Source organism: Artemia sp. Qi Xiang Cuo, chromosome 19 (assembly GCF_049724085.1).
Source record: "Artemia sp. Qi Xiang Cuo chromosome 19, ASM4972408v1, whole genome shotgun sequence".
Classification (NCBI taxonomy): domain Eukaryota; kingdom Metazoa; phylum Arthropoda; class Branchiopoda; order Anostraca; family Artemiidae; genus Artemia; species Artemia sp. Qi Xiang Cuo.
Window position 1 is genome coordinate 43606594 of NC_142812.1, and position 20627 is coordinate 43627220.

Below are 20627 nucleotides of genomic sequence, written 5' to 3' on the forward strand. Positions count from 1 at the left end.
AGTTTAAGTATTTGGAATGAACATAGAAAAGGAGTGACTTTGTCATAAAAATGTCGTGAACAATGTTGCAAAAAGAAGTTCTAAGCATTCAATGCGAAATATCTTAGCACCGGAACTCAATAAAATTCTAACCTCCAGAAATTGGAGCACCTTCTAATTTCTAGTGGTAACTGCTGCTATATAAATTTTAAACATTGTGAGTCTACAAAAACAAATGATAGTTTTTTTAATACTTTCTTTTTTCAAAGAACCACATATACCATAAAAGTGTTTGAGGGTAGAAACAAGTTTTTAAGCCATAGAGGCAAAAATCAAGTGGATTTAACAAAAGTAGGGTAATTCTAAGGGTATTCTGTGACATATGTTGTCAAATTGCGGTCTATGCGGCACATTTGAAAAGTGAGCGAGCAGAATCGATTAGTCCACTTTTTTCCCAGAATACACAGTACCTTATTGATACAACGGTCACTAAAGGTGTTATGGGTCTCTGTGGAGTATAAAACCATAAGCAGTGAAAGTTGTTTCCCAACCAAGGCCGTATCCAGGGTGGTTAGGAAGTTTCACTCCCCCTCCCCCCCCCAAAAAAAATGTTTCTCTGACTCGTAAAACGTAATAAAATCCAAAATTAGACATTTTTGACACACTTTTAAAAAATTCGTATCCCCCCCCCTTACGAAAATCCTGGATACGGCCTTGAAGTTCTACCCAATGGCTTCTTATAATTTTCCACTTTAGAATCTTCTGCCGCAATTAAAGAAACTTTAAAAGTAGAAGAATGAGTAATTTTTCAATAAGAAAATAAATAAAAAAAACTCTTTGCACAAAAACAATAACGTAAGTCCGAATATTTCGGCTTCACGCCCTGAAACTTTTATGAAGAGTAAAATATTTAGCCTAAGCAATAATACAAAGGAAAATCGAGATAAAGAAACAAACATAAATGCTATACAGAAACGAAACGAAAAACAAAATTAAGCCTGTATCTAAATTAAGTCCAGAACGGTAATGTAAGTGCTATACAGCGTTGCCAACGCGGTACAAATGTACCGTTTTTGGTACAATTTAGAGGTCCTGGTACAATGCGGTTCATTTGAAAAGGTTTTGGTACAATAAGATTTCCTTGTACATTTAGGTTTCACTTGCTCCTTTTTTACTCAAATATCTGTTCCAAGTTTTAGTTTATTGAAAGTTTTCATATTTTTATGGCAAATTTTAACCTATTGCACTGATGGTACAAATTATTTTCTTGCGGTACAATTTTAATCGGAAAACTGGTAGTTTATTTCAAAGCGTTGGCAACACTGGTGCTATAACATAATACACAAGGATGGATAAAGCAGGATAGTTGTTATCTTAACTTTCCTCTGATATAGGAATCTAGCAAGATGATTGCTTTTTCTCGCCTTTCTTCAGTATGTTTTGTTTAAGCTAAGTATATTGTTTTTCGTTTTGTTTTCCTCTGGCTGTGAACTGCGAATATTCGGACATTTATTATTAATATAATTAATATTTTTTCACTCGCTTATTGTTAAAGTTGCACCTGTTTTTCTATATTTTAATTTCGTTTTAATTGTAAGAGTCCAGTGTGGTCTAAAAAATTATTCACACATTCCGTGGGGTCACTAGCGGTTTTTAACGTAAAATTCCTCACTTGACAGTTTTTTTCAAAGCACGTTTCAAAATTTTGGTTACTATGGGCTAGAGTTCAATCTTTATTATGTTGCATCTACCAGCTGCAACCATGATATGGTATTCGTCCACTGTAGACTATGTGCTATGCATATATATGTTAGAATTATTGGATTTCATTAGTAGGGAGTAAAGGCATAATCGGTACTAGTGCATTATAACTAAACCAGCGCTATACACGAAATAAGTCAAGTTTGATTAATGCTAATGAAATGAAATAGGATGAATATATAATAGTTTAGAAACAAATTCGGGCTATATATTCGTACATTAGGGGGGTGGGGGTATAGCATAGCATATATTAAATACCTAACCTAGGTACCTTCCACCCCCCCCCCTAAACCCCAAAATATAATCGTTAAATATTGTAAACTCGATAAGAAACTACACTTTGCAATCAATTTAGATAGCAAATACCCGTTTGGTCTCCATGTCTAGTTTGCTTGAAGTCTATAGCGCTGGTTTAGATATAATGCACCAGTACCGGCATATCATACCTTAGCAAAATAATTCAAGAGAGACCGCCCCCCCCCCTTTCCACCGGGAAATTCCCCCATGCGTAAAATTGAACAGTCACAGAGAAAATACAAAATAAGTACCTCAAAATGTCGATCAGATATCCTAAGGGGTAGCAAAAGGGCACGACGGTTCTAGGACAGGGGCTGGCTTGGTTTTATTAACAATAAGAAATAAACTCTGTTGAGTATTCGTATTTTTCGTCTAGACCCTTAAAAAAAAAAAAACATTTTGCATATGAATGACGTCACATTCAAATGTATTTAAAGAGCAAAAAAGATGATAGTATTGCATTGAGATTAAACATTATATAAAAGGTCTTGTATACAGACAATACTTTTCATTAGTACAAAATATGCATAGAGACAGAGCCGTTTCTGGGTTGGTGGTGCCCGGGCAAAAATTAGTTACAGCGCTTCCCTCCCGACTCAAATATAAGAAAAAAAACGAATCAAAGTGAAAAATTGGATCAAAGTTTGCAATTCCCCAGCTACGGTGCCCGGGGCAACTGCCCCGATCGCCTGCCTAGGAACAAATTGGCCTAGAGGATGACTCAAAAACGATACCATGTTTTATTAATTGTTTTTTAAGCCTCCTTCAGGTAAATTACACATAGAATTTTGAATAATAAAATTTAAATGTCACGAGCGGGGCATCAGGATTTTAGGATTGCCTAGGAGGGCCCAAGATCGGTTGCCATGGCCCAAAATCAGTTGGGGACCACTAGACTACACCAATGGTTTCTAATACACTTAATGCCAATTAACAGGGGGTGGGGGTGGCAGTTTCAGAAAAAATAACACCCAAAATAGGCGAATTATATAGGAAATACAAGAAATTATGGGATAAATAATAAAGTTGGGACGGGGAACGTGAGACACCCTCAAGGTCCGTTTGCCTCTTGAGTACTGTATATGATTGTGCATTCCAGGGTAGCAATTTTTTTCAGGGGGGTACAAAAAAAAACTTTCCTCTGATATTGTTTAAAAGTTGTTTATATTCATTTTTGTTTCGAGTAAAACAAACATTTTCAGGGGGGTGGGTTCAAACCCCCTGCCCCCCCCTAGCTGCGGCCTTCGTGCATTCATTTCGTAAATCGACGAAGTCTTAGAAATAGGATTAGTATCATCATAGTAGTAAATCTATAAAAGTCTATACAAATCTATAAAACCTATAAAAATAAGTAGATAGGTAAAGTATTCAAATACTTTTATTTCAGAAAAAAGAACATGTTTATACATAAATGACGAAACTTATATACACTGCAAAAGCAGAACTTTACAAGTCTCGACCTTGAACAAAACTTCGACTGAAAACCTGAAAAAAGCATGTCCGTTTCTGATACAGGAAAATATTCATAGCGAAGACTAGAAGTATGTGCACAAGAAACATAGCACTTTCTTTCACAAAAATAACTGTAAAATAATTCCCCTTTAAAAACACATATTTTATTAATCTAAATTGTTAATTCGCCTTAAAGAACTATTCTAATACGATAATATATACGTTCTTATAACATCCAGAATTTTTGTCGGGGATTTGGATGATCTTCTTTTCTTAGATGTGGTCCTTTCCTTTTTAAGAAGCATGCCTTTAAAATGTGGTCCGTTCACATTAAGATTGAACTAAAACCGAGATTTAGCTAGCGCTAATTTGAACCAATTCTCATAGAATTTTTTTATTGGCTGAAAAGAGTCTATGAAAAGCTCTAATTGGTTTAAATTAGCATTAGACTCATCTTGGTATCAGTAAAAACTCATTGTGAATGGGGCATAAAGGAGACGGCACTTCCAGAATGAGAAGGGTCATCTACCCTTTAATCCTCTCCACTGCAAAATATACGCTTTTCATAGGCCAAAAAGGCAGAATCCATATTAGTTTTGGAACCCCTAACAGGATCTTTGGAAACATATGAATTCTTATAAGCAAAACATTCATAAGTTGTAATTAGGGTCGTATCCAGGGTTTTTTTCGGGGGGGGGAGGGGGTTCCAAAATGTCTTTTTAGGGAGGGGAGATTTACAAAAAAACCCATCAAAAATGTGGTTATAGTCATTTTTGTTACGTTTTTATGAATCAGGCAAACATTTTTTTTTTTTTGGGGGGGGGGGGGGGGTTCAACCCCGGATCCGGCCTCGGTTGTAATTACTAAAAAATGACACCATGGCAACAAATACTGGTAGCATAATTCCTTTAGGCCTACTTAAATGATTCATTATAAAACAAATCCTTAATTATTGCAATTTATTACAGAAAATGGGTTTCAAATAATAAAAAGATACACCCATAATTTCTGATTAAAGGCATGTGCATTGACTTTCCATACAAAAATGGAAGTCATTTTTTTTAACTCTACCATAAGCTAATGCAAAAAAGGGCATGATCTGAAGTCAGCCAGATATCCATGATGCCACCCCCCAGAAAAAATTCCTTCACACGTGCAGGCACCTGCACTGCATTCTAAATTGTTCACCCAACTTCTGTGCTTTTCACCTCATTTTAGCAACATTTTTATCTGTAAACCTGAATGACCTTGTGAAAACTGAATATAGCTTATACTCAGTGATGCATGGGGACTACCAGTTTTAAGATCCCAAGGGCACTTGTAAAAATATCTTCAAGGCCAGAATAAACTTTAAGAATGTCTTTTACCCAAGACAAGCGTCATGAACATTACCAATATTATAAATTCTGTACACTACTTGCTTTTGTGGTTCTTATAGTAGCGGCCCCCCTTTCACCGTTGCCTTTGACTCGATATTAGGTGTTCAATATCAAATATATCTTCCGGGCAAGGCCGTACCCAGGATTTTTTTCCAAAAAACCTCTAAAAACGCATAAAATTTTTTTATATCCATTTTTGTTACGTTTTTACGAGTCAGACAAACATTTCGGGGGGGGGGGGGATACGGCCTTACTTTACGTTACGTTACGGCCTTACCTTACTTTACTTTACGGCCTTACTTTACTTTACTTTACGGCCTTACCTTGCCTACGGATACGGCCTTACTTTACGGGGATGGGGGGAGGTGCTAAAGCTTGATTTGTGAATAAAACTTAGCTTCTCTTTGAGGAGGGAATTGGGGTTCTAATTTTATACTCTTTCCCTTCTTTTGGAACCTGAAATGTCTCACTTTTCCCTTCAAAAATTTCTGGACGTGCTCAGGTATAAAAAACTTATATTAACTGTAAAAGACAATGCATAATAAACATATTTAACACATAAGCATAAAAAAACAAATACTTTATTTAAAAAAAGGGGATAAAAAACGGTTTTACAGTATACGAAGACAAAAGCTAGTATTTACGCATCCGGGTACGCTTTTATTTTACTAAAAAACTACTACGAAAAACAGTATGAAAAAAATTAATATAAAAATATTGCGATTATCTATAAGAGCTATGCGATGAAATACGTCTGCGGTCGGAGAAGGAGCGTAAGCGAGGTAGGTACATAAAAAACTGGAATTATAATAATTGTTATGATAAGTTTGAGTTGTGAGTTTTATTTATTTCAGGCATGAAATAAAAACATTTAAAAAAAAAATACTCAAAGGCTATAAAAACGTTAAGTACTTTGTTTCGTTAAGGCACTTGCGAAAACAATTCGTAATATGGTGAATACAGAATGTGTTCCAAAAAACATTCATCATTATTTGTTACTACCTTCATCCTAAAATGGCTTAGAACTGCTTAGAACTCAACCCCTTGCACGATCATAATAAATAAATGAGGTAAAAACTCCAGCCTTCCTCCACTTGAATAAAAATTAACGGTTGCAGGGGGGGGGGGTAATGCTGCACAGTAGTGCAGACAACTTAATCACGTAGTCCATACAAAATGGATGCTTAATATAGGCATTGAGCTTAATGCTTGATTTACTAAGTTGGCTGTTATATTATCTGGTAAGTTGGAACAAAATTAATTATAATTAATGATAATTGCCTTGAAAAACACACCCATAATAATGTAAAATATAGCTTTTATTAGTGCAAAAAGCCTGTTTTAGGAACTGAAAAAAGCTTAGTTGAGGAGGGGGTATTTTTTGTACTGATCAAGACGAGAGAGCGCATTTGAAAAATTTTCCCGAACTGAAATGGTGTTCCAAAGAGCTCTCTATTTGACTGCTATCCACAGAAAGGGGCGTATTCACACATAAACGTTAGTTTTTGCGTTTTCGATAAGATTTAATCTACTTATGCTCCAAGTTTATGCGTCATGACGGTTGAGTGGCTACATTAAAATATTTCAACTCAGCCCTTGAAAAACACCGTTTTTTTACCCGTTTTTACTTTGTAACAGAACTTATATTTAATTATCAACACTGCTTACCTATTTCAACATCCAATTTACGAGAAGAGTTCTGCGTCAGAAAAAAAACGCAGATGTTTGAACTCGCCTTCCCCCCCTCCCCCCACACCAAATTGTTTAGTCCCGAAAAGACAGCTCTGCAGCATTTTGCGGTCAAGCAAAGTCGTCAAGCGCAAGCAGGCGTTGGTGATTTTCCTCTTCAACACGAGCGTCAATTCCTACGCTTCTAAGTATATTATTTGCTTGAATTCAATAGTCCTAAAACTGGTATTTTGCACTAACAATAATATCATTTTTTTTTTAAATAGGCCCAGTCCGCATATTATATTAAATCATTGTAGGTTGAATGCCATAAAAACACTAGTAATTACGATTTATCGCGATTCTTTGATTCATCCATCTTATATAATTAATCAATCTAGTTCTGAATGGTATTATCCCTTACAGAGCCTTTTTTAGACTGATTTTCCTGTAAGTAATATTACCTTATACACTAGTTCCAAAGGAATGTCACATGCAAGTTTAAATATCATGTTATTCTTTTATATTTCTACATAATGGTAGGCATAAAGAAAACCTCTTATTTTAAATAAACATAGTTTTGCAAATAACCTCATATACCCAAGATCTTCACAAAAAAGTATAAAAGACCAGTAACAAAAAAGAGAAAAAATGAGTATACAAGATACGCGCACGGGGTGAAGGCTTTTAGGCCCAAGTCCCACAAAACATCCAGATTTTTACGATTTTTTTTTTGCATTTCCCATTTTTATAGTTCAGGTCCCCCCCCCTCCCAAAAAGAACTTCTACATACATGTCTTACAGCGGTTAAAATGTAATTTTTTAATATTATAAATGCCAAAACCTTATTCAAGAAGTTGATCAGAGTTACCCATTATAGGGTTGATCTTGATACAAAGTAGGAGCCCTATAATGGGTTCACGTAATTGGAGGAACAAGAAATATCTTAAGTGGCTGCAATAAACCACTTCATTAAAATACTTATTGCCAAAAGCTTAAAAAGTGCTTAGGAGGGGAGTCAAAGTTATTCAGGTATGAATTTTCCTTCCAGGAGGTTACTTAAAATACACACAAGCTATACGGCAAATACAGAAAAATCATAAAAAGCTTATATTTTGGGGGAAGATGGGGAGGGGGCATGGGTCTAACGGACCCCCCCCCCACCCTTTTTAATTCATTAATACGATGTTGTTGTTTTTTTATTTCGTCGATGGATGATTTGTGCATCCAGATACATTAGAAAATAAGTTCTTATAGCCTTAAGAAAACAAAGAATGTAACACTTAAAAAATAACATCTGGAACATCCTTAGCTGTTTCCGGGTTTCCATCTGCATCTATTACTTCTTGGTGTTTCCAGGCAGTATTGCCAACATGCACACTTTTTTCGTGAAGAACATCTAATTCGGTAAGCTGTTGAGCTCTTAATGTCTTAATTCTGTGCAAAACAGAACATGTTCTCATTCGATCACCGTTGGTGTATTGCACCATCAAATCGAGGATGTTTGCTGCCCTCCCTATTTTTAAGTCAGTGATGGCTAAGGTGACACAGGCTGAGGCGAGTAAAGATGGTGCTGTTTGCATGAATTCGTATTCTGAAAGACAAAAAAAAATGTATTCATAGAATAAAGGGAGTTCTAAAAGAAAATAATAACAATAGTAAAGACATATGTCCAAAACACAGTCAATATTTACTTGGCCGTAGGGAAAGGGGCAGCTCCCCCCTAGAACTTAAAATTGACACTAGATATGAAGGAGAACTTTCCGTATTTTTCTGGTGGATGTTCACTGGTAGACGGTTGAAAAAGCTGGAAATAAACAACAATTTCCAAATATAGCTTCCTATATCGATATTTATGTTGGGACATTCAATATTCATTTTTGGTCCGATATATCAGTGGGTTTATTATATTATAGTATTGCCGGAAAAGTAGAACATCGAAAATGCTAATGGTCGAGTTTTAGCGAAATATGGAATGACGAGTTTCTGAAGACCTATATTCAAAGGACATCGGGAAGCATTTGTCAGCCCCCCCCTTCATAAAAAAATCAGCTGCCCCCCCTCCCTAGACAAGATTCTGCCTACACCCATGATTATTTAGATGTCCAAGTTAAAGACTGTATAGTTAGATTCAGAAAAAAGTTGAAACATGCAATACAATCATAGAAATCTTTCAAGTAGATATTATTAACTTGACTTAGGCCCTTTGGTTTATTTATAATATAGATCGTTTGGATTATCGAAACCAAATTATATAGTCTCGACCAGGCACATGGGCAAGATTTAATTTTAAAGGGAGGAGCACATGAAAAATATTTTAAATTTTGGCAAAAGTAGTCATGGCAACGATCGTAGCAATTCATTAACATGACACTAGATATCATGACGGTACATGACGTTGGGGACAATTTCGCTCTTATCTGCGAAGGAACTAAAATAAGAATTATCACTTCTAGCCGAAGAAAATTCATTCAAATACTTGCATAAAAATTTCATTTCATGTCAAAATTTCATTTCATTTTGTTAGAATCCCATATCAAAACATTATCTATTCTGTCAGCACTGAGCAATACTATTTATTCCGCGTGATTGGGATATCCTTCTGAATTGTATGTGTACACAGTCTGTCATCATTATAGGGATTAGCTCAGCAGTTTCGACGAACAACTTTCATTTGTTTTTCAACTTCGCCCCCTTTGAACTACGCCCCCTTAGATCCCAGCTTACCCCCACCCCCAGCTGAAATTTCGCTTCTTCAAAAATCTTGTCAAAACTAAGATATGTCTGCATAATTCAAGCATCCACAGAAACGGGCCAGTTTTCTTTAGTATATCTTTGCCTTTACGGTACTATACGGCTCATTTTTCAGTTTTCACTTGATTTGAGAAAATGGGCTCCAACTTTGCCCCCTCCCCACAAAATATTTTGACGAAATTACACCACTGCAAATAAGCATCTGCAAGTTGCATGGCAACCGTGTTTTAGAAACGACAGTAATCCTATTTTATAGTGTATAAGATAGTCCAGTCCCTTCAAATTAAGGAAGGTAAAGCGAGGAAAATTACAATTTGATTTTGCGCGACAAGAACAAAATGAATAAGAAATGAAGAAAGAAAAGAAGAAAACACAAGAATAAATAAGGAAGAACTTCAATGAAAGAGCTTAATGTTTCTTTAAAAATGTGAATGGCGACCCTCGATATTTTAATTTGGCTAAGTCTCACCGTCGATTAGACCAACGAGTGAGTGGTCATATTGTGGGCATAGTGGGCATATTAATGCAAGGTTTCTTGGGTTCATCGAACGTTCTAGGAATTGTGGAAGAAACCTAAATAGGTTGTATTTAAGTAATAAGCGGCATTTTCAACATCTGTAATGGTGTCCCTATAGATGTTTTCCGGTCTGTTCCTTTGGATAGAAACCCAAGTTTTTCTATTCCCCCCTGATTCCAAATGGCCATAAAATATACAAGAATGACAGTAGTCACACGGTTGTCAAATGAATAAACGCTTAGAAACAACACAGAATCAGTAAAAGTGGAAAGATAAATAAATAGTTCGGTTCTTGTGGACTTTATGGTACCCACCGCTATACATTGTACAAGGAACTACTAATGGATACCCGTCAAACGGGTATTTGTAATAGAGAAATGGAATGCAAAGCGTGGTTTTCATTGCGTTCACAATATTTTAACTGTTTTTTAGGTTTTAGGGGGAGGAGGGAAAGGTACCTAGGTTAGCTTATGTATTTAATATATGCTATGCTTTACCCCCCCCCCTAATGTGCAAATATATAGCCCAAATTTGTTTCTAAACTTTTTCATCCTATTGTATTATATTTAATTAGCATTAACCAAACTTGACTTCTTTCGTGGGTACCATAAAATGCACAAGTACCAAATTTTCAATTTACTTTAAATTAAGTCACAGAAATCGGCAAATTATTCAAAATAATTGACGTAGAGGTTCGTATTTACTTTAGTTTCTCCACAAAAAAAAGAAGAAGAAAACAATAGAGATTAGGGAACTCTAACTATAGAAATAAAGGTACTGGTGCATTATATATAACACGCGAAAGAAGTCAAGTTTGGTTAATGCTAATGAAATAAAATAAAATAGGATAAAAACAAAATAGTTTCGAAACAAATTTGGGCTATATATTTGCATATTAGGGGGGGGGTAAAGCGTAGCACATATTAAATATGTAACCTAACCTAGGTACCCCCCCCTAAACCCCAAAAACAACAGTTTAAATAATGTAAACGCGATAAGAAATCACGCTTTGCAATTCATTATCTCTTGCAAATACCCGTTTGACGGGTTTCCATTTGTATTTCCTTGTAAAGTCTATAGCGCTGTGTTTTATATAATGCACCAGTACCGACATAAATATTTTCCTCATCAATATTTCCTCCTTTTTTATTGTTTTGTTTCTATTCGTTTTTCTTTAAATTTTGTTTCGATTTAAAATGTTCTATTACTTCTTTTTATTTTTCGTGCCCTTTGGGCCTTGCGTTATTTCATTTATCCCCCCTCTTATGTCTTTAACACGCAAGCAGCACACAGCAGAGGAAGTCCTTTCTTTTACCATAAAAAGACTTTATTCTTTGCGGCATAATTCATATTTTCTATTTTTAAAAACATTTATCTTTAAAATATACTGGGAAAGCGGATGTCTCCCGTGAAAATTTAAACATCACCTTTAAAGGAAATTAGACATACTACCCAAATAACAATAGCACTTTACTCACATTATTGATAAAGCATAGCGATAACGAAACAGCAACATAAAACAGAGGAAACAGATGATTTAAATTAAGAGCAAATTCATGGTATACCAAGGCATATTTAAATGCCACTTTTTAAAGTGGGACCACTACCCCCGACCCACCTGTTTTTAAAACCCCAACCAGATGTTCAGGTGAATGGAAGCTAAGTAATAATACATAACAATGGATTTACGGTATTATATCTCGGATGTAAACACCATCTGTGAATTGGTGATGTAACAAAGGGGTTGTGCACTGTCGCGTAGGTGTGCACAACTTAGTGCCTCAGACTCCTCCTTTGGTTCCAACTCTGTCCTTATTATTTTAGGCGTAAATCTCTTACTCCGTTCAAACCCCCCTTCAACTCCATACTAAAGTACAGCGTACACGCAGCGCTTCAGTTCGTAGCCCCTTACTCGGAACAGCAAGAGCAGGCTATTTATTATCAAATATGTCGTATGGTTATTTATTCGCTTTCTTCCCATCTTTAAAATGAGGTTTTAATGATTTTATTTTTCACCTTATTCGTTCAACTTAGGCAGTTTCCATTGAATACTGAACTTCCTTAGTGAATAGGACGCAACTAACAGTTTAGCCTAATGAAGGTTAGGCTAAATCTGCACACACATTTAAATTCTTATAAATACCCATTGCCAGGTTGGTCGTCGAAGATCAAAACACGTCCCCTGCAAAAAACAGGGCTAGGGTTAGTTTTATCGTACAAATATAATTGCCTGCCCCGTCGTATCCATTGATGACTCCCACTTAAATAGTAAATGTCTCCTATTTTTTACTTCAAAACACAACATTTGTCATTATGTTCTAAGTAAAAAAGCAACATGAAGTTACGAATCACGTATCTCCACGATGCACGGTCATTAAGCCACATATAAGAATCCACTGTATGGGGGGGGGGGCTATAGTACAGCAGAGGGAGTGACGGATTTTCGTGCCCTGGGTACCATTCGCAGAAGTCAGGAGGGGGTAATGCTCTCCAAGACGGAAGATATTTTTCGGAGGCAGTACTAATTGTAATACTGTATCATGAAGTTATAATATACACACACATAATATATATGTATATATATATATATATATTGCTTGAAAAAACTTTATTGTTGTTTGAGCAAAAAAGATCACACTTATTTTACATATTATTATAATCATTTTGAAGTTCTTTTTCAAACAATAATAACAGCAATGTATATATATATATATATATATATATATATATATATATATATATATATATATATATATATATATATATATATATATATAGAATAATTCCGAATAATGAACTTCCGAATAATTATACAAATATATAAAATAAGTGTGATCTTTTTTGCCCTTGTACAGTTTGAGCAGGGTCATGCACAGGATTTTTTTCGAGGGGGGGGGGGGAGTACAAGAACGATTAAAAAGATAAAAAAATAGTTAATATCCATTTTTGTTACGTCTTTACGAGTCGGATAAAGAATTCGGAGTGGGGTGGTTCAAACCCCCTAGCCCCCTAGATACGGCCTTGAATTTGGGTTTTGCGTTATTTTAAAGACTAGATAAAAACATTTCTTGTAGCAACACCAGTTCGTCACTAACAACCGATAAGTCCAAAACACGTTTTAAGGTCCCCTCCCCTATTTCTCCTAATTTTACGTTGTAATATTATCAACGTATACCACACTGCCTTTCGAATTACCCACAATATTCAACTCGCAAATTTAAAGACGATCTCCCTAGTCTCAAAGTATTTTACAATGGCTTGTAAATCCCTATTGTGAACATATGTAGGATAAGGTCTTCAATGACATTGCTAAATATTTAGTCATTATCTGTAATCCATGCATTGAAAGAATTTTGAGTTACCGTTTGACTATCCAATGTGAACGACCCTTTAAATAATAACAGCATGTCTGGAAATAATTAATAAAAATATAATAATTGTATTGAAAGTATTTAAGCATAAACACTTTCACCCAAAAATGGTCCAAACACCCCCCCCCTTCTGCACAGAAATTGATAGTTAGAGCTAAATATCTAAATATCAATAATTAAGAATAACAAAATACAAAAGATGCAAAGAAAAATCACATTTATCAGTGACCAATTAAAATTACAGCAATTTTATATCAGATGTTTCTTACATGGCATATACACATTCACATTTATTATGATTATATCTGTCTAAAATACTTTCGTAAAGACACAGAAAAACAGAAATGACTGCCATACACTTCCGCGTTGAAAGGTGCCACGGATGGTTTGGTTTAGTTGTGTGGCGTATTGCAATGAAGTTACATTATTGCTTTTTTCTAGAGAGACCCACCTTTTAACCTTGATTAGTCATTAACCTTGTTAAGCCAGGAGCTTGCATCAGGGACGTACGCAGGGAGGGGGCCTCCGGACCCGGGCCCCCCCGAAATCTCAAGATTTTTTTCATTTTCCCATAATTTTCTGATTTTTCTCACAGGATAATGGGTTTGAAGGATTTGCCCCCCCCCCGAAACAAATTCTTGCGTACGTGCCTGGCTTGCATTCACTGAATTTGTCGCTGTTTTTTTTCCTTTTTAATTTATTTAATCCCACCTCCTCTCCTCTCGGTGACCTTCAAATTTTCTATAAAAAAAATCTCATATTTTATCTAATGTCACCTACTCTTTTCTTAATAAAAATAACTTCTTCAAAAAAATTTAATTTATTAAAATTTTATAAAAATTGAGCATCCAAAATATACCAGGGTATAAAAATAGAGGTATACTACATTTCAATTTGTACATTCCAACTACAATGAATTTGTCTCCTTTGATGAAAGTATCTTATTCAAATTTGATTGGTTCTTTTTTGTGAAACGCAAATCCAGTAAGAAAAGTTTGAGTCACAACATTTTGTCGAGTAAACTGGCTAATCTTGATAGAGGGGACTTATATAGAAAGTGATTTTATTGATTTGAGTATTTATTTCGGTTAAGCATGGAATAACGCTATTAAGAAGTGACTTCTGACACAGAACATGTCAAAAAGGAGGGGATTGGCCGGGCCATTTACCCCTAATTTATAAGTACTCTTAGAGGGGGCGTAAATCCCTTCAAACTCTGTTGATATAACCGAGGGGGCGTCCACTTTGAAAAAATCAAGTGCACCACATGGCGCGTGCTAGTCGTGGCTGAACTCTACAGCAGACTGGCGTTCTGAGATATACACTAGATGACGGAAAGTGGACACGTCCTCGAATAGGCTATAACATCATTTTGGGCAAACAAACTTATTATATTCGTCTAAATGCATTATACATTTTCAAAAAATAATTAAATAAAGCAACACTTAAGAATCAAGAAAGGAGGAAGTTTGAGAATTACACCAACATGAGTTAGACCCATTTTCCTCATGAGTCATGACCCATGAGTCATGAGTCAATGGGTCATGAGTCATGACCAATTTTGATATATATAGATTTAAACTTTTCTGGTATTTAGTTAGTAGCCAGTAAACACGCGAGACAGCCACTCGAGAAAAGCAAAGATCAAATAGGCATTACTAGGTAGTTCCTATGAGACAATGAATAAAAAAGGTGTTTCTCACCCCGGGAACTATATTCAAGCTTTAGTTTTCTGGGGTTCAGGGGGGGGGGAAAGGTACCTAAGTTAGGTTAAGTATTTAATATGTTATACTTTACCCTTACCCCCCCCCCTAATGTGCAAATATATAACCCAATTTCATTAGCATTAACCAAACTTCGCGTGTTTACCGGCTACTAAATAAGTGCTCATTTTTTTTCCTTGATTAAAAATCCCCCTTAAAAGTGCATCAACGGCTTCAGCCCTGTGAATCCTTCAACAGAAGTTAGTTTTTTTCATAGAAAAACAAAACTAACAAGAAATCTATCCATGTCTCTAGCCAGTCGTTAGCGATTGTCTGACAAATTATAAACTTTCTATATCATTTTTTCAGCAAGCCAAATATTGAAATCTTAAAAAACACGCAACAAAACGTTACACAAGAAAACCGCAAAGCACAACTGTGCTTGAAAGGGCTGAATCCGTCAACTACAATTTTATTCAATCCTTGTTCGTTATATATAAAATGGCTATAATCATTTTTCTGAGTCCTATCGCACTTACGCAAGAATGGAATGCATTCAAGACAAAAGGGAAACCGGTTCCGCCTACAGGAGATCCTCACTTCCAAAAATAAATACATCTTTGCCAAATGATAATAATAGAGTAAAATAATTTTCAATAACACAATTTCTTCCATAATAACATGAAGATTGACGGAAGTATATATACTAGATATTCTCAAGACTTATAATTATTTTAGGATATTTTTTTTTCATCTCAAGAAAGTTAATTACTCAAATTAAGATTTGGGTAGATTGCCCGGAAGTAACATATGGCAACCCTGAATGAGAGTCTCAAGAATTCCTTTGTATGCGTCCGAATTTCATCTGTTGCCTCCTTTCTATTACCTAAATTTGATCCTAAGTAGCATCTTGGAATCAAGGCCGTATTCAGAGGGGGTACAGAGTCCCCCCCCCGAAATTTTGCCCGACTCTAAAAATATAAAAACAAGTTACAAAAGTGAAAAGGAAGCAGCCTTAGTAAAGCCCGAAACCTAAGAGAGGCATAGGATAATGGCTAACAAAAATGAAAAAATAGTCAAATCAGACAATCTTTGAAGCAGCAAATACAAGCCGTGGCAAAGGCAGGATTTCCTTTGAGACTTAATCCTAGAAATATAGTTTTCTAATTTATATCTTATCTTTCTAATGAGAATTGCGCCCAAAATCAAGCATTTAGGAGGGAATATCAGGTCTTTTTATGGAAGGGAGACGTCTTAGCCCAAAACCCCAAAAAAGCTACATTCTACAGCCCATTATATTGCATCTCCAAAGAGGGCTCTTTGAACCAAATCTGTGCAACTTGAAAGTGCGTAATACATTTTTACTTTTTTCAATATGGGTGCATCCATCCCCCATACCCGACCCCTCCCTGGGCACACCACTAAATACAAGTAGAGACAAAGCGCCACATTAGAGGCAACGCTTAGGGATAGTTGAGCCATTATTTACAGTTATGGAATCGAAATCAAGAGGGGTGAATAGAGCGGGGAGAATTCTACGGGTTATGTAAATGAAAAACAAGCAACCACCTGGCCTGAGTCCCCTCTAATTTCCATCTCCATCTGCCGCTATTATTTTCCAAAGTTAGATTTGTGATGACGTCAGTCTACCCCAGTATATCAAATTTATGGCAATATACCGTTTAAAGGGTAGTAGTTGGCATTTAAAAGTTAAAGATCCTATACCCGCGATAGTTAGGGGTGCAATATTACGCATCATAATGTAATATCAAACATGGTTATTTTAACAACCGCTAGCCCCAAACCTTGGAAATCCAAAGACGGTGTTCGAACACACTGATTTTAATGTAGATTAGAAAAAAGAAAAAAGTCCTTTCGGGGGTTTTCGGTTGTTTTTAACCGTTTTTAATTTACAAGTTGTGTGGTCAAAAAAGTTCTCCTAGCCTTTGAAATACAAAAAAGAAAAACAAAATAGCAGAAAAAAAAATGTTTCAAGCTATTCCTGCGAATGCAAAAAAGAATTACAATTCATTTTGCAAAAACAAAGCAAAAAAAACTTGAAATTTATAAATATCTTGAAAACCAAAATAAGATACGGAAAAAGGAGATAAACAGCTGATTAAACACTGAGTTTAATGAAAGAAACTAAAAACATCAGTAAGGGCCGTAGCCAGTATTTTTTTCTTGGGGGGGGGGGGGGTGAGGTGGGCAGAAAAGCTTAAAAACGCATCAAAAATTTGTTTATATTCATTTTTGGTTACGTTTTTACGAGTCAGACAAACATTTCGGGTCAGGGGGTTCAAAACCCCGAACCCCCTAACCTCAACCGGACAAAAGTTTCTTAACGCCGTTTAAATTACCGCGTCTGAGCTGTAAGTGGTCTAAGCTAGGGATTGTATACCGGGATACCCGTACCCTTTGGAAGAATGGTACAACGTAAATACAAAATAACTCCATTTCAGGGCACTGGTACCCCTTCTCTCAAGGAATACATTTGGAAGTCATGCTAGCTACTGATTTAATGAATCGTGTCGATAATTTTGGCAGGCCAGTGAAGAGGACGGCCACGTGGACGATTTCTTTAGGGGTGTGAAGTCACAAAAAGCCTCGAGCTTCTAAGCTAAACATTTAGAGGAGGATATATTTTTTTTGTGGGAAGAGGGGCATGTCCTCTAAGCCTGAAGCCATCAATGCAAAATGAGGGTTAAAGAAACTGTGTTTGGTAAATTATTCAAAGATAGAGATCTTCCGCTTAACCTTCGATCTTCTAAACTGATAAGATACATAGCTCGTGCTTAGACATACTTAATATGTAAATATAAAACAGGTGGCTACAGCTTTAAATTTATCGCCACTAGTATGCCCAGCACTGCCAGACCCGCATCTTAAGATTCCCAAGAAGCAGCTGAATTGAATTCAATCAATAAGGCCGTCCGTCTTCAAGCAGGTGACGAGGAGGCATCACCTGGGTAGACGGTAATCTTCCATATTTCTTTAATAATAGCACCTGGTGCCACGCGACATGTCGATAAGAAAACATATGCTACTCCTAAGAAATCCGGCAGATGGTTTCTAGAAGTATTTCTATAGCGAGATAACACTTATAGAATGTTTGCTATTGAGTAAGTCTTGCGATAATATCAATAGACAACGTAAGTTAAGAAACAAGACAAATATGGACTTTTGGTCAGACTTGCCAACCACTGACGTCCAAAGAGTGTAAATCACTGCCGAAAAAGAGTGATTTTTGCTCAAAAAGAGTGCAAGTCAAAACATTTGCACGCGCACGGCACCCAAAGCTTGCAAATCACCTCCGAGGTTTAAAAGAGTACATTTCAAATGAAGTGTTCAGGTTGGTAACCCTGTTCCCTGGGTTAATTACATTTCTGACGAAGTTACCGACTACTGACATTCAAAGTGAATGAAAACTAACACCCAAAAAGAGTGATTTTCACTCTTCCGCTTCTCCTCTGAGGTAAAAAAAAATGCATTTCACACGAAAAGTGTGCAAGTTGGCAACCCTGCTTTCGGTCACCCTGAAGTCTAGTCCCACCTATGTTTTGAGCATAGAGTGACAAAAGGTACTTAATATAACCATGGAAACCCATAAAAAAAACACACACACGGAACTTCCTCTAAAACAAAATTCGAAAAACGCAACTGTTACCCACCTCCCACTCCACCTCATTTTTGGCCCATTTTTAAGAAATGGCCGAACTGGAGAATAGCTGGTTCACCAGAATCATCTTAGCCACAGAGTAGGTATTGCATCTCATTCTGTTTTTGTTCAATGACCCCCTATCCCGACCCAGCCTGTCATTGTGCATTTATTGAGTACAGCATCAATATTGAAAAATAATTCAAATGATGAATTATATAGCATATAATATAATAACTGAGATGCCTAAACAAAATGTCCAATTATTTCGCAATTGATAAACTTCCGTAGGTTTGACCCTTGGGGCCAGGGACATGGGGCCTCAACCGCCCTCCAACGAAACCCAAAATTTTCCCAAATTTCTACACTTGTTTTGCAACTTTTAAAATAAAATTACGTTTCTATGACCCCCCCTCCCTCGATAATCAAAATGAATGACATATTGGAGTAGATTAAAGTAGTTATTTTTTTTAACCCGAGAACTAACCTTAGGTTTGTACCACGAACACTGATAAATTCATAAAATCAATTTTTCTTGTTGGTTCCAAGATTGTTGCAACATAATTATTTCCAAGAAAATGTATCACTTACTTTGTGACACTCAATGACCCAGGCTTGGCCTACTAATCTTATCCTTAAAAACCGAACCTCATTCATTCGCCTCTGATGACAACCCTGGGAAAACAACCTTTTTCTAATCTCAGGATTAAATTTCCTACCACACACACTGAAGTCCAGACTTAAAATAAACATGGACACATTGAACTGGAATCACACGAGGTTAAGGGGAAAAGGTGAAAAAAGGTCAAAGTATCACGTTATGTGAGGTCTTAAAAATTAAGATCAGGATTTAGAGGCTAGTACTAATTATTTGAACTCTACTGATGATGCCAGTGGCACAAAACTTGGTGGCTTTTATCCTTCGTTGCAATTTTTAAACATCTCAATTGCTATCTAGGGTACTGGCGTGATTCAAAAGGTGCATTAAGATTGTTATTAATCTTGTATAAATTTCGCATTTAAATTTAGGAAAATGGGATTACTTTCAAAATGGAACGGCCCATAGAGAAATTATTCGCCCACAAGCTTAATAACTGAATATTTTTGGTTCACACACATACTCTGGTTTAAACTATTATTATGATTTTTTTTTGTTAAAAATATACATACTCTACATAGATGTAGCATTATAATCATATCAAGGCGCCAATTAGGAGGGGGCAGCAGGAGAGCAATCCCCCATAGACTGCAATTTTTTTACAATTTAATTGAATAGAAAACCTTTGTTTTCTATTTTCATTGAAAGGGTACCCGCCCCCTAGATTTTAAATAACAAATCCCTCCACATTTCGTGAACTGGTACCACTGCATCATATTACTGCCTAGGCCCAAGACTCAAAATGCATTAAATGCATTTTTTAATGCATTTAATGCATTTTTAATGCATTTAATGAACTATGACAAACAGATGCAGTGGTGTAAATTTATGGAAATGTAAGTGAGGGGGGGGGGCAAAATATAAAAATATATCTTAAAATCTAGGGGGGATTGTTTTCTTTTCAGTTTTTTAATCATAATACCAAAAAGGGTATTTTTTTAATGACAATATAAAAAAGGTAGTTTTTCAATGAAAATACTTCAAAATGGGAATTTTTGAAAATATGGGAGGGGAGGGGGGAGTCCCCCATCCCTAATTGACACCCCTTGCCATATGGGCTAGGCTACTGTACTTCAAAGTTCATTGTTTAATTTTTTTTTGAAGGTTTATAATTGGTCTTAATTTAGGGACCGTGACATCTAAGGTCAGATTTAATATTTTCGAATTTTTAAGATAACTACCAACAACCGTTCACTAAACTGTTTTCAAAAGGACGATGAGGGGGGCCAATGTAGATAAAGAAAATCAAAGCGTGACTGAAGATACATTGTTCTGTCTCCATTTGAGAACAGCTTGAAGAAATATTTTTTGCGATTATCTAGTCAAATCCGAAATTTAGGCAGGACGGTGATGATCTGTTTTTCCTTCTCTTATTTAAGTTCCTGAGATATTTAGAAGTTTTGTTTTTCTTCAAAAATCCGTTGCATCCC

The 20627-nt window shown here is 36.0% G+C and overlaps 1 protein-coding gene across 1 annotated transcript in view; it reads right to left on the reverse strand.

Moving 5' to 3' along the window:
* Window positions 1-4318: 4318 nt before the first annotated feature.
* Window positions 4319-20627, reverse strand: part of CycD (cyclin D) — a 53192-nt gene continuing 36883 nt past the window's right edge. The window contains exon 4 of the mRNA XM_089104970.1: window positions 4319-8130. Coding sequence (XP_088961096.1) covers window positions 7820-8130 — 311 coding nt within the window. The 3' untranslated portion in view covers window positions 4319-7819. The remainder of the gene's footprint in view (window positions 8131-20627) is intronic.